The sequence below is a fragment of the Ctenopharyngodon idella genome, chromosome 4 (assembly GCF_019924925.1).
Source record: "Ctenopharyngodon idella isolate HZGC_01 chromosome 4, HZGC01, whole genome shotgun sequence".
NCBI classification, from domain to species: Eukaryota; Metazoa; Chordata; class Actinopteri; order Cypriniformes; family Xenocyprididae; genus Ctenopharyngodon; species Ctenopharyngodon idella.
In genome coordinates this window covers 18,160,917-18,174,295 of record NC_067223.1, presented here as the reverse complement: position 1 = coordinate 18,174,295, position 13,379 = coordinate 18,160,917, and the positions used below count along the sequence as shown (strand labels likewise).

General features: G+C 38.3%; 1 protein-coding gene across 3 annotated transcripts in view; it reads left to right on the top strand.

The window, feature by feature from the left end:
• The window catches only part of LOC127510588 (gastrula zinc finger protein XlCGF8.2DB-like), a 445,238-nt gene that overhangs the window by 133,026 nt on the left and 298,833 nt on the right, over positions 1 to 13,379 (top strand). For 2 of the 3 annotated variants that reach the window (XM_051890273.1, XM_051890272.1), the window contains exon 3: positions 4,828 to 6,880. The exons of the other annotated variant lie outside the window; for it this stretch is intronic. In XM_051890273.1, the coding sequence (XP_051746233.1) occupies positions 4,828 to 6,497 (1,670 nt within the window). In that variant the 3' untranslated portion in view covers positions 6,498 to 6,880. Of the gene's footprint in view, positions 1 to 4,827; positions 6,881 to 13,379 lie in introns of those variants that run through there. 3 annotated transcript variants of the gene reach the window in all.

The window sequence follows — 13,379 nt, the reverse complement described above, 5'->3', positions numbered from 1 at the left end:
CGGTTCTGACGCCTGTACCGAGCTGTGATGGGCAACGCAGCTCCTATGATGAGAAAAACCAGGTGTGCTTGAGCATTCTGTCCTTTTTAGAGTTGCATCTTGTGATATCAGATGGCAGCGTTCACACTTATTCAAATGAACTGCACTAACAAAGAAATCATGCCAGAGTTTCTTTTAATTGAACTAAACATGCCAAGTGTGAACATCCCTAAATTCAGTTTTATTAAGTTCATAAAAAGTCTTAAATATCTTAAATGGTATAAAAAATGTCTTAATTATTTCAAAAGGTCTTAAATGTGGGGAGTCTGGGGACAGAAAAAAAAAAACATTAAATGTTTTACATGTAATTCAATGTTAGCACTGCACTTTTCAAATTAAATACATGACGCTGTTGCATGTTCTACAGGCTCATGGTTTCAGAGCAGTTCACAATCAATGAATACCACAGATTAATGCCAAGCAATTGGTGATGGCAAATAATCTACTGTTGATGGATTATGTGTTAATTTATGGTGTTTATCAGGGCTCGACATTAAGCCTTGGCATGTGATTAATCAGTCATTCACTTGTCCAAGTAAAAATGTTGGGATTTTTTTGCGGTATAATAAATATAATTTATTCTTAAGCAATATTCTTATCAGTGTTCTATCGCTTTGACATATTTAAATCTGCATATTTGTGATAATTACCCCAAGGCCATTTTTTTTTTTTACCTAATCTTATTAAATGTAGCTATACTTCATCTTTCATTTCAAATTCTTAAATTTGATTAATTCAGTTAGAATAATAAGACACTACAGGGCTGTTACCAATCAAATTAAAGGGTTAGTTCACCGAAAAATGAAAATTCTGTCATTAATTACTCACCCTCATGTCGTTCCGAACCCATAAGACCTTTGTTCATCTTCAGAACACAAATTTAGATATTTTTGATGAAATCTGAGAGCTCTCTGACTCCTCCATAGACAGCAATTTAATTACCACTATCAAGGTCCAGAAAGGTACTAAAGACATCGTTAAAACAGTCAATGTGACTACAGTAGTTCAACCTTAATTTTATGAAGCAACAAGAATACTTTTTGTGCGCAAAAACAAAGTAAAAACAACTACTTTATTCAACAATCTCTTCCCTGTCAGTCCCCTATGCTGTTGACGTAGTAAGCGCAGTGCAGCGCTTCTCTGTTTACTTCCGAACACTGACTCAGTATTGGTCACCGCTGTACACGTGAGCAGCACGACACATCCGTGTGATGCTGACGCAGGAGCCACATTTACAACTACAGTTACAACTGCATTAAATAATGATAATTAATTGTAATAATGAAATTACAAGATTGTTTTAAATATTTTTTGAATATACAAATAATAAATGTTGGGGGAAAAATATGACTTTTAAACATGAAACTAAACCACCAGTAGGTGGTGGCAAGTGACTGTCTTAATGAGCGAGTCATTAAGTCATTCATTCACAAACAGTGACTTATTTTGCAAAGCAATTGGTTTAATTGATGCAAAGTTTCAAAAAGCTTTGTATATCCTATCTTTAATAAACAGGATTCAACATTAACACTTGTCCAGTTGTCTGGGACAAGAGGATTTTTTTGAAGGGACAAGTGAAAGAGATGAGTGAGTCATTAAGTCATTCATTCAAATGGCCAGTTCATTCAAGAATGAAGCAGTTGTTTATGAATGGGTCATTGAATCTTTGACTCAACCAATTCATTCAAAATGCTGAATCATTCGGTTGGACTAATGAAACACAGCTGGGTGTTGCTGTGAGATGTGCTATGGTTCTGCTGTGATCTTTGTTTGGAACTATTTTCAGTGCTGAAATGGAACAAAACAGTCAATATTGTGTTTAAAATGTAAGTGACATTAATATTAACTACTTGTTTATTGAACTGTTGTATGAAATCAGTGTCACATTTTCAATCGTGATGTATTCAGAAAAACAGAACTCTTGGTAGTGTGATGTTGCTTATCTGTATCATATGTTATGAATATAAAAACAAAACATTTTGAAATTTTACCACAGTATTTTAACTGAGCTTCTTTGTGTGCTGTGCTCATTTTCTCCTCGAGAGCCTCAATAGCGTAACCTTACCGTCTGTACATTATTATCACTATCAGTCGCCACTTAGACTAAATGTAATGAAATCAGAATCACTCTCGTTTTTTGGTGATTCCCTAGTTATTTTGTTGCTATTGACATTTTAATCAGGGTACATGTCCGGTCAGGCAAGTAAAATTCTTTCACTTGTCCCTTCAAAAAATCCTCTTGACCCAGACAACTGGACAAGCGTTAATGTTGAATCCTGTTTAGCTTTTTAAAACTTTGCATCAATTAAACCAGTTGCTTTGCAAAATAATTCACTGTTTGTGAATCAAAACGCCACATGCTGGTGACGCCTGCTGTTCAGAATGATGTAAATGCAACGAAAACTCAGCCTAAACATGCTTAAAAACACTTTTTACAAAACAATTGCATATGTTTTTTTTTGTTTGTTTGTTTGTTTTTTGAAGCTGTAATCAATTAGAGGCAATAAACAAACCATCTAATTCCATTAAATATTAAGTGTTTTTATAATACATGTTATTTTATTAAATTGTAGGGCTTGTTTTGTTTTTATGTAGAGCTTGGTTAATCAAACCAATAAGAGACTTAACTACAACTCTTATTTTTTACTATACTGTATAAGCGTGTCATTAAATGTCTACAAATTTATAAAATTGATCCAAGATCAGGTAAAAACCATACAGACGCACTGGTTCGTGGGTTCACAGAGATCATCGCCCCCTAGTGGTGAATCATTAAATTTAGAAACATTTTGAAATGGTATTGATGTAACAAAGACTCATTTACTGAAATCATGTGACTTGGCAGTTTGATACATGCTCCGAATCACTGGTTCGAAAACAAATGATTCACAATTGGTTTCGAAGCTTCACAAAGCGTGTTTCAAAAGCGGCCATCACTAGCATATCACCTGCAAGCTCGGAGAAGCCTTTTGGGAGAAATTTACTATTCTAATAAACGCAGCTGCATTGTTACCGGGGGTACTAGTATAACCTTTATATTCCTGCTGTTCCATAAGCACCACCTACTGTCAGAGAGTGAATTTGTGTTTTCATTCAGCCCTTCTGCTATTTAATACAACTGCAAAAATTGACCCATATTTTTACACAGCATTGTTAATTGTTGATTTCTTCTGAAATGAGTACTTAAAACTAATGTAATGGAGACAATGACAGACCCACTGAAGATGTCCAAGTACGAAATGAAAGATGAGGATGCATTAAGTCTGGCTAAGGTAGACCTTGGATTTTCCACAGACAGAGCTCTCAGACAAATGGCAGGGGAATTGAGTGAAAAAAAAAAAGAGTTTTGGAATTCTGAAGCGATGAAATGTTTCCTTCAACTCTTAAAGAGAGTCTTGGACAAAACCCCTATTCGCTCTAGTTTTGTGAGACAGACTACCTGCCTTAACCCCAAGGCCATGGCCCATGACCTGATAGATGTGAATGAAGGTTCAAAAGGCTTCTGAACCATTTAGTCGAGCTTAAAAATTTCCAGAAAGCAAGTGTGATGATGCTCAAATGCAACACAAGACCTTCTTTAAAGATTAAGTGACTAGAAACCTGTCAAAGTATAGGGAGTATGAATATCCAGTCACACTCTTTTGACCATTTCTTTTCAGAAACCTTACAGTGAAAAGCTGAACTCAAATACCTATTGCAAGTAGTAAAAATGGTGCTGCTTTTGTCACATGGTCAGGCTACAGTGGAGAGAGAATTTTCTGTGAACGCAGCCATGAGCACTGAAAACAAAAAGAATATCAGCTATGCATCACAGAGACTTGTTTGCGATTGTCTCATGTGTTGGAGGAGTTAAGTTCAGATCAGTCCTAGAATGATTGCCAGCTGTAAAGCAGCTTGACAAAGATATGATGATTCTCTTAAAGATATGAGAACTCTCTCAAAGATATGAGGATTCTCTCATCAAGCAAAGAGAAAAGAAAGCTGAAAAACCAAATGCAGAGAAAAGAGGAGGAAGTAAGAGGGAAAAAAAGATTAGGCTTGAATCTGACTTTACCCACTTGGAACTAGAAATAGAAAAGGCAGCCACTGAAGCAGAGACTACCTCCAACCCTCTTTATTTTCATTTTTGGGTGAACTAACCCTTTAAGACCCTCAGTGTAAATGTGAGGAACACTCTCGAAGGATCTTTTGAAATGGATCAGTTTTTACAGAGAGACTGAGACATTTTATTCCTAGAAAAAGCATGTTATATATTAAATATTATGTGGTAACGCTGGCTCTGAAGAACCCTTGTCTGATGCCTCTGTGAGTAGACTCTTTTGGAGAAGCACTGATCTAAACCAGTGTTTCCCAAGGTCCTGAGCTTCTTTCTACTTAACTGCACTTCCTCTCAGAGGAATCCCCGGCGCCATTTTGGATACTTGTTCATGAGTCCCTTGTTTGTCCTGAGAATTGAATCTGCCCACTTCTCTACAGAAAATTCAAGGTCTTGCACATTCATTGGTCTACAACAAACCAGTTCTGGGTCAAGCTGTGTTTGATAACTGCCAGCTTTTTTGGATGTGTCCTAAAGAAAGCAAATATTTAACAGTATTGAGAAGAGGTTTTGAGATTTCAGGTAACACCACTTTCAGTAGCTTAGTGTGCACATAGGATCTAGCATATGTGTTGTTTGTTTTAATGCTTTGTGCTGGTTTTGATGATTTAATGCTATTGTGTTTGTTTTGATGTCTGTTGCTTTGTGCCTTTAAACTGGGGTTAACTTGTATTTGTCTTTTTTAACTTTAGACCTGATGGCACTGAAAGAGGAGAGTCAAGAATTGAATGAAGTGGAAGAAAAACAGTATGCGAAACATCATGATTTCCTAATTGGAGATAAGTCTCAGTGCTCACAGAATGAAAAGACTTCCTTGCAAAAAAGAGCTCAAAAGACAGGTCCTAAAAGTGATTTCCCCTGCTTACACTGTGGAAAAAGTTTCAATCAAAAAGGAAACCTTAATGTCCACATGAGAATACACACCAGAGAGAAGCCTTTCACATGCCTTCAGTGCGGAAAGAGTTTCACACTTAAAGGAAACCTTAAATCCCACATGAGGAGTCACACCGGAGAGAGCCCTTATACCTGCAAACTGTGTGGTAACAACTTTTCACGAAAAGAAAGTCTTAAGACTCACATGAGAAGTCACACTGGAGAGAAGCCATACACGTGCCTTCAGTGTGGAAAGAGTTTTACACGTAAAGGAACCCTTAATACCCACATGAGAAGCCACACTGGAGAGAGTCCTTACACCTGCAAACTGTGTGAGAAGAGCTTCACACGAAAAGAAAGTCTTAAGACTCACATGAGAAGTCATACCAAAGAGAAGCCTTATACATGTGATCAGTGTGGAAAGAGTTTTACACGTAAAGGAACCCTTAATATCCACATGAGAAGTCACACCGGAGAGAGCCCTTACACCTGCAAACTGAATGGGAAGAGCTTCTCAAAAAAAGAAAGTCTTAAGACTCCTGTCAGAATTTACACTGGAGAGAAACGGTTCATATGTGGCCAGTGTGGAAAGAGTTTCAGATGTGAAGAAAATCTTAATCAGCACATAAAGATTCACTCAAGAGAGAACTGTTTTCCATGTCATCAGTGTGGAAGGAGTTTCACAAACAGGAAACACCTTAAGAATCATGTAACAACTCACAATGGAGAGAAGCCTTTTATGTGCCTTCAGTGTGGAAAAAGTTTCAATCTTAAAGGAAACTTCAAGGTTCACATGAGAATTCACACTGGAGAGAAGCCTTTCACATGTGATCAGTGTGGAAAAAAATTCAGGCATAAAGTAACCTTTAATTACCACATGAGGATTCATTCAAGAGAGAACTGTTTTCTATGTCATCAGTGCGGAAAGAGTTTCACAGACAGTAAAGAACTTAAGAATCATGTAATAACTCACACTGGAGAGAAACTTTTCATGTGCCATCACTGTGGAAAGACCTGCATAAACAAAGCAAATCTTGATATTCACATAAGAGTTCACACTGGAGAGAAGCCTTTCATCTGCCTTCAGTGTGGAAAGAGTTTCACACGTAAAGGAAACCTTGAAGTTCACATGAGAGTTCACACTGGAGAGAAGCCTTTTACGTGTCTTCAGTGCAAGAAGAGTTTCACATATCAAAGAGACCTGAATCGTCACTGGCAAACTCATTCTGGAAAGAAATTGCAATGTTCTGTGTGTGGTAAGAGATTTAGAAAGGGGAGCAATTTCGAAAATCATCTGCGCATTCATTCTGGAGCAAGGAGATTTAATTGTGTTCAGTGTAATAAAAAATTTATTTTGCCATCACACTTGCAGATTCACCTGAAAAGTCATGCATATGTGAGACCCTATTTGTGTTCCTTGTGTGGAAAGAGATTTAAATGGCTTGGCAGTTTAAAATGGCACCAGAAAATATGTATAGTACGAAATTAATCTCAATTGTATAGTGCCATCGTTCATTTTTTGATTCAGTTAAATACCTCGGAAACAAATATCAGATAAATAAACTTCCTTCTTGCTGTGAAATGCCACAATGTAAATGAACAGTCAGAAATAAAGAGACAAAATGAATGAAACAAGATAATGAACATTACACTGCGTTATCTGATTCAACTTCAGTGAGTGAATCCACAGGTAAATATTAGAAGGGTGGGGGGAAAATCAATAATGCAATATCGCAATATTTTGTGTGAGGATATTGCATCGATACGCCCAGTATCGATCTTTTCAGTGCCTGAATTTCTGCTCAGGATTGCATCATTTTACCTTAAAGGATTAGTCCACTTTCAAATAAAAATTTTCTGATAATTTACTCACCCCCATGTCATCCAAGATGTCCATGTCCTTCTTTCTTCAGTCGAAAAGAAATTAAGGTTTTTGATGAAAACATTCCAGGATTTTTCTGCTTATAGTGGACTTCAATGGTCTCCAAATGGTTGAAGGTCAAAATTACAGTTTCAGTGCACAGATAGAGGTTGAATAGTACTGTGTGCACCACTGAGTTTGATAGACAGACAAACAGAAGTGCTAATAAACAATATATTACTACTGTTTCACTTACTGTTGATGCGCTGAGCAGCCATTTTGAATTCTGAAGTCGGAGTTGTTGCAGTTCCTCCTTGTGATGGGAAGAACAGTTAATTTTACCAACTTGGATTTTTGAATTTCGATCAGCAAAATGAAAAAATCTTTATTCAAGTCATTTTGTTAATTTGAATGGAATTAAATGTTACAGTTTCTTTAAAAGAAAAATGATAATAAAGCTAATGACAAATTATGAGAAACAGAATGATTAATTTAGGACCCTAAATAGTCCTAAAGAGCACAGCAAGTGGTGTAGTGGAAATCGCTGAGTTTTAAGAGAACCCACCATCTCAACTTTAGTCTTCCGAATACAGTTTCCACAATGGTTCTGGCAGCACTCATATATATGTTGAATGACTGTTTGAATGGAGTAAGAGCACTGCTTTCAGCGTAACCCTTTATGAGCCACTCGTCTCATAATATACATAACATTATCTAACTGTAATGGACATACCAACAGTTATCATCGACAACTCCTTGGAGATCATATGAAGTCCAGCCTTTTCTATTGACAAAATCCCGGTAGCCATTGCTGGGTGCCAAGACGGGATGTGTGTCCTGTCAATACATCCAATTACTTGAGGGATATGGTATTTCGACAATTTACCTGCGCCTCTTTGCAAAGTTGGGGCCTTTATAAATTGTCCGATTTAATGAATAATCATTATTTTGCAGAACATGTACACAGATTCTTAACCGTGGTCTTATGCACACCAAACTGATTTGCCACCAGCCTATACTCTTAACAACTGGCAAGAGCTTCTGCATCTGCAAAGGTACTGGGGCACACACTCGCAAATCTTCAGGACTCATAATATCTTCCATGATTTGGCATAGTTTCACCAAGACGTGAAAGTTTTCCTTTCACTCGTCAGTAAATTCAAGCAAGACTACCCACTCCCACCAGTCCTTAATGCGGATGCGCATCCAGCATGAGCAGGTGGTTCATTATAGAGGAGGAGGTAATATTTTGTACATTCTTGAGACTTTCTTTTTCTAATAAAGCATAAAAGCATACTGCCGACTCGGGCAGTTGATGGAAAGACAGCAAAATCAAAAACTCTTGCTGCATTCGCAGGTACTGCAGACATGAGAAGAGATACAATAATATAGCTTCTGACGGATTTCCTGCTGACATTTTGGACTACTCAGACAGATGTTTAGGTGGTGACGTCACTACCGGTGAGAAACCTGGTAAACCTCAAAATCTCATGTAAACGCGGTTTACTGCATAGCTGGTTTATTGATTGGCATGTAAACACATAAAAACCGGTTCCTATAATAATCTGATATACGCTTATTTTGTGCGTGTAAACACACTCACTGTCGGATTTGCCTACACATCCTCCGCCGAGACATGTAATGAATAGAACAGACTTAAAGGAACACTCCACTTTTTTTGAAAATAGGCTCATTTTCCAACTCCCCTAGAGTTAAACAGTTGAGTTTTACCGTTTTCGAATCCATTCAGCCGATCTCCGGGTCTGGCGGTACCACTTTTAGCATAGCTTAGCATAGTTCATTGAATCTGATTAGACCGTTAGCATCTCGCTCAAAAATGACCAAACAGTTTCGATATTTTTCCTATTTAAAACTTGACTCTTCTGTAGTTACATCGTGTACTAAGACTGACGGAAAATGAAAAGTTGCGATTTTCAATTCAGGTGACATCTGTTAATTTGTTAATCTAGCAACTGTACTAAATAAAAACCTTGAATTGTTTCGGTTATTTTCTGAGTTTGTGGATATGCTCTGCCCTTGTAGCTTTTAAAGCCTTTTATAGCTGGACATACTGTCAATCCACACTATTCTAGACCTCTAAATGAGTTTGTTTCCATTTGCGCTCAAGGTTATGAGTTGCTCTCTTGAGAGCATGGGTAATACTGTTGTACCATGGTGCAGTACTTTTCTCTCTACCATATTTTAATTGGATGGGTGCAACAGTTTCTAATGTACCAAAGAAGATAGTGCCCATACTTATAGTCATTTCATTAAGCTTATTCATGTTTATGGGTACACTAAGCAGATGATAACAGATCAGGCAGGTTATTTGTGAATGGATGGGACAATTGTTCTACCTGGTTGATAACACAGAGCGATATGGCTAACATCAGCAGTACACACGTTACAAGGTAGTAATCAGAGATATCATCATTTTGAGGTACATTATCCATTTCAGTAAGATCGATTCCATGTGATGTAATTAAATCTAGTGTACATATAATTCGGTGAGTGGGTCCGGTGACGTTTTACCAGTAGTTTTCACATACCTGTAGTTTTCAAATAACATCTGTACAAAGAAAAAACTTTTCCGTTTTTAGTACATTATTGTAATGTAAACGTATCCTAAAGCCCGCTTCATCAACAAAAATGTACTTGTGATGGTTTACATCAGCATTAGGCACCATCACCCTCTAAAATATATTTCGGTTAGTTGTTTTTACAGTGTAGTTCCAATATACAAGTGAAGTAGGGTATGCATCAAATAGTAACAGTAATACAGTATATACAGGTGCTGGTCATATAATTAGAATATCATCAAAAAGTTGATTTATTTCACTAATTCCATTCAAACAGTGAAACTTGTATATTATATTCATTCATTACACACAGACTGATATATTTCAAATGTTTATTTCTTTTAATTTTGATGATTATAACTGACAACTAAGGAAAATCCCAAATTCAGTATCTCAGAAAATTAGAATATTGTGAAAAGGTTCAATATTGAAGACACCAGCTAATTAGCTCAAAACACCTGCAAAGGCCTTTAAATGGTCTCTCAGTCTAGTTCTGTAGGCTACACAACCATGGGGAAGACTGCTGACTTGACAGTTGTCCAAAAGACGACCATTGACACCTTGCACAAGGAGGGCAAGACACAAAAGGTCATTGCAAAAGAGGCTGGCTGTTCACAGAGCTCTGTGTCCAAGCACATTAATAGGGAGGTGAAGGGAAGGAAAAGATGTGGTAGAAAAAAGTGTACAAGCAATAGGGATAACCGCACCCTGGAGAGGATTGTGAAACAAAACCCGTTCAAAAATGTGGGGGAGATTCAGCTGGACTGCAGCTGGAGTCAGTGCTTCAAGAACCACTACGCACAGACACATGCAAGACATGGGTTTCAGCTGTCGCATTCCTTGTGTCAAGCCACTCTTAAACAACAGACAGCGTCAGAAGCGTCTCGCCTGGGCTAAAGACAAAAAGGACTGGATTGCTGCTGAGTGGTCCAAAGTTATGTTCTCTGATGAAAGTAAATTTTGCATTTCCTTTGGAAATAAGGGTCCCAGAGTCTGGAGGAAGAAAGGAGAGGCACACAATCCACGTTGCTTGAGGTCCAGTGTAAAGTTTCCACAGTCAGTGATGGTTTGGGGTGCCATGTCATCTGCTGGTGTTGGTCCACTGTGTTTTCTGAGGTCCAAGGTCAACGCAGCCGTATACCAGGAAGTTTTAGAGCACTTCATGCTTCCTGCTGCTGACCAACTTTATGGAGATGCAGATTTCATTTTCCAACAGGACTTGGCACCTGCACACAGTGCCAAAGCTACCAGTACCTGGTTTAAGGACCATGGTATCCCTGTTCTTAATTGGCCAGCAAACTCGCCTGACCTTAACCCCATAGAAAATCTATGGGGTATTGTGAAGAGGAAGATGCGATATGCCAGACCCAACAATGCAGAAGAGCTGAAGGCCACTATCAGAGCAACCTGGGCTCTTATAACACCTGAGCAGTGCCACAGACTGATCGACTCCATGCCACGCCGCATTGCTGCAGTAATTCAGGAAAAAGGAGCCCCAACTAAGTATTGAGTGCTGTACATGCTCATACTTTTCATGTTCATACTTTTCAGTTGGCCAAGATTTCTAAAAATCCTTTCTTTGTATTGGTCTTAAGTAATATTCTAATTTTCTGAGATACTGAATTTGGGATTTTCCTTAGTTGTCAGCTATAATCATCAAGATTAAAAGAAATAAACATTTGAAATATATCAGTCTGTGTGTAATGAATGAATATAATATACAAGTTTCACTTTTTGAATGGAATTAGTGAAATAAATCAACTTTTGGATGATATTCTAATTATATGACCAGCACCTGTACTGCTGTACCTGAATACTGCTGCCCACTCCTGGTCAGTCAGTATACGGCAGCGGCCACCACTATGGGGTCAATTCTAAGCGTAGAACATAGAGTATACTGCCAATAGATCATACTGTAAGAATACTGTAGCATGTTTGATCAATTGACATGCATTACAATTTATTGTAAATGTAATGGTAAAGCATAGTATATATCAGAGGTCTCCAAACTCCGTCCTGAAGGGCTGCTGTCCTGCAAAGTTTAGCTCCAACCCCAATTAAACACACCTAAACCAGCTAATCAACATCTCACTAGGCATACAAGAAACTTTCAAGCAGGTGTGTTAGAGCTGGTTGGAGCTAAACTCTGCAGGACAGCGGCCCTCCAGGACTGAGTTTGGAGACCTCTGATCTAATGGGTCAAAAAGCTTCAAAAATATATTTATTGACATTGACTCAGTAAACTTGTAAGCATGCAGAGTTTGTGTCTGTCATTCCTTTTTCCTACCTCCTATCAGAATATATTACAATCTCCTCTGTTTTAAGCATGTTCAGTTCCAGGTTGTTGTGACTGCACCAGACAGCCAGCTGCTTAACCTCCCTTAAATATGTAGAAGCATCAATGTTCTGGATGAAGCCGACGACTATGGTGTCATCTGCAACTTAACAAGCTTTTCAGAGGGATCTGTAGAGGTGCAATCACGTGTGTAGAGGGAGAAGAGTAGTGGGGAGAGCACACATCCTTGCGGAGTGTCAACTGTGCAGTTGTTGAATGTGAATTATCCCAGCCTCACTAGCTGCTGCCACTGACAGATTGAGATAGGCCCAGAGAGCTCAGTTAATTTGGACAGGTTCAGAATGGTTAATTGTGGAGGTTCAGAATGATGGCGTTAAAGTCTGAAATGAAGTCCACAAGCAAGATCCTTGCATAAGGATGGTTTGTCCAGATTTTAGTGCAGGACGGTTTTATCCAGATTGTAGTGCAGTCCCATGCTGGCTGCATCATCCATGGACCTGTTTGCCCAGTTGGCAAACTGCATGTCTTCCAGCAAGGGTCCAATAATGTCCTTCAGGTGGGCCAACAACAGTGTCAAGTCAAGTCAAGTCACCTTTATTTATATAGCGCTTTTTACAATGTAGATTGTGTCAAAGCAGTTTTACATTGATAACTGGTACATTGTTTGGCTGCACAGCAGCTCTTAAAGAATAGTGTCAATGCAGGCAGATCAAAGCACTGTTGAATATCAAATGTCAAGTCAAGTGTCTGAAATGACTTCATGACCAAAGACGTTAAAGCAACATGTCTGTATCAATCCTGTGATCTTGGGTTTCTTTCATATAGGGATGATGGTGGAGCATTTAAGCGAGAAGGGACTTCACACACCTCCAGAGATCTGTTTAAGACTTTGGTGAAGATAGGTGACAGTCGGTCACAAGGTTTGTGAGGCATTGTCTGGGCCTGGTGATTTCCAGATCTTCTGTTTCCAGAAGAGCTAATATTCTCCCTCTACACAGATTCTAGGTGCAGGTTGAATAGCAGGAGCAGGGAGAGAGGGTTAGCAGGAAGTGTTGGTGGTTGTGCGGAAAGAAGATCAGAGTGGGAATGGGGTGTGAGATAGCTGTGGGATTACAAATTTAAGAATCTGTTTAAGATCTGCTGATCATATACCCTGACATAACATCACATGAAAAACTAAGGTGAAGTACATTGTATTTAGCATTAAATCCTTAAAGACAGATACAGCTGCCAGCGGCTAAAAATAAATAATGTTCTTAAATGTTTAATAAACTTTTGAACCTCTAATCCAATCTGTAAATTTCATATAGATTCTCAGCTTTTCAGAAGTATCACATTTGTCTCAGTTGGACATTCAGAGGCTCCGTAGTCAACATTGTTACTTTATCGCATTTTTTTATTTATCAATTTATCGGCATTTATTCGTCAAAAGAAACCAATGCGGGTTGTTCCTCTCTTCCAAACAGGAACGATTGTTTATGCTTAGTCCCACCCCTTGCCCAGATTGGTTCAAACTGTCATCTACTCAACCAATATTTTTGGTTTTGTTGTTTGAACCACCAATCAACATGTTTGTTTTGAAATTTGAACAAACACATGGTGAAAGTAGGTGCATATTTGCATGCATGGAAAAAA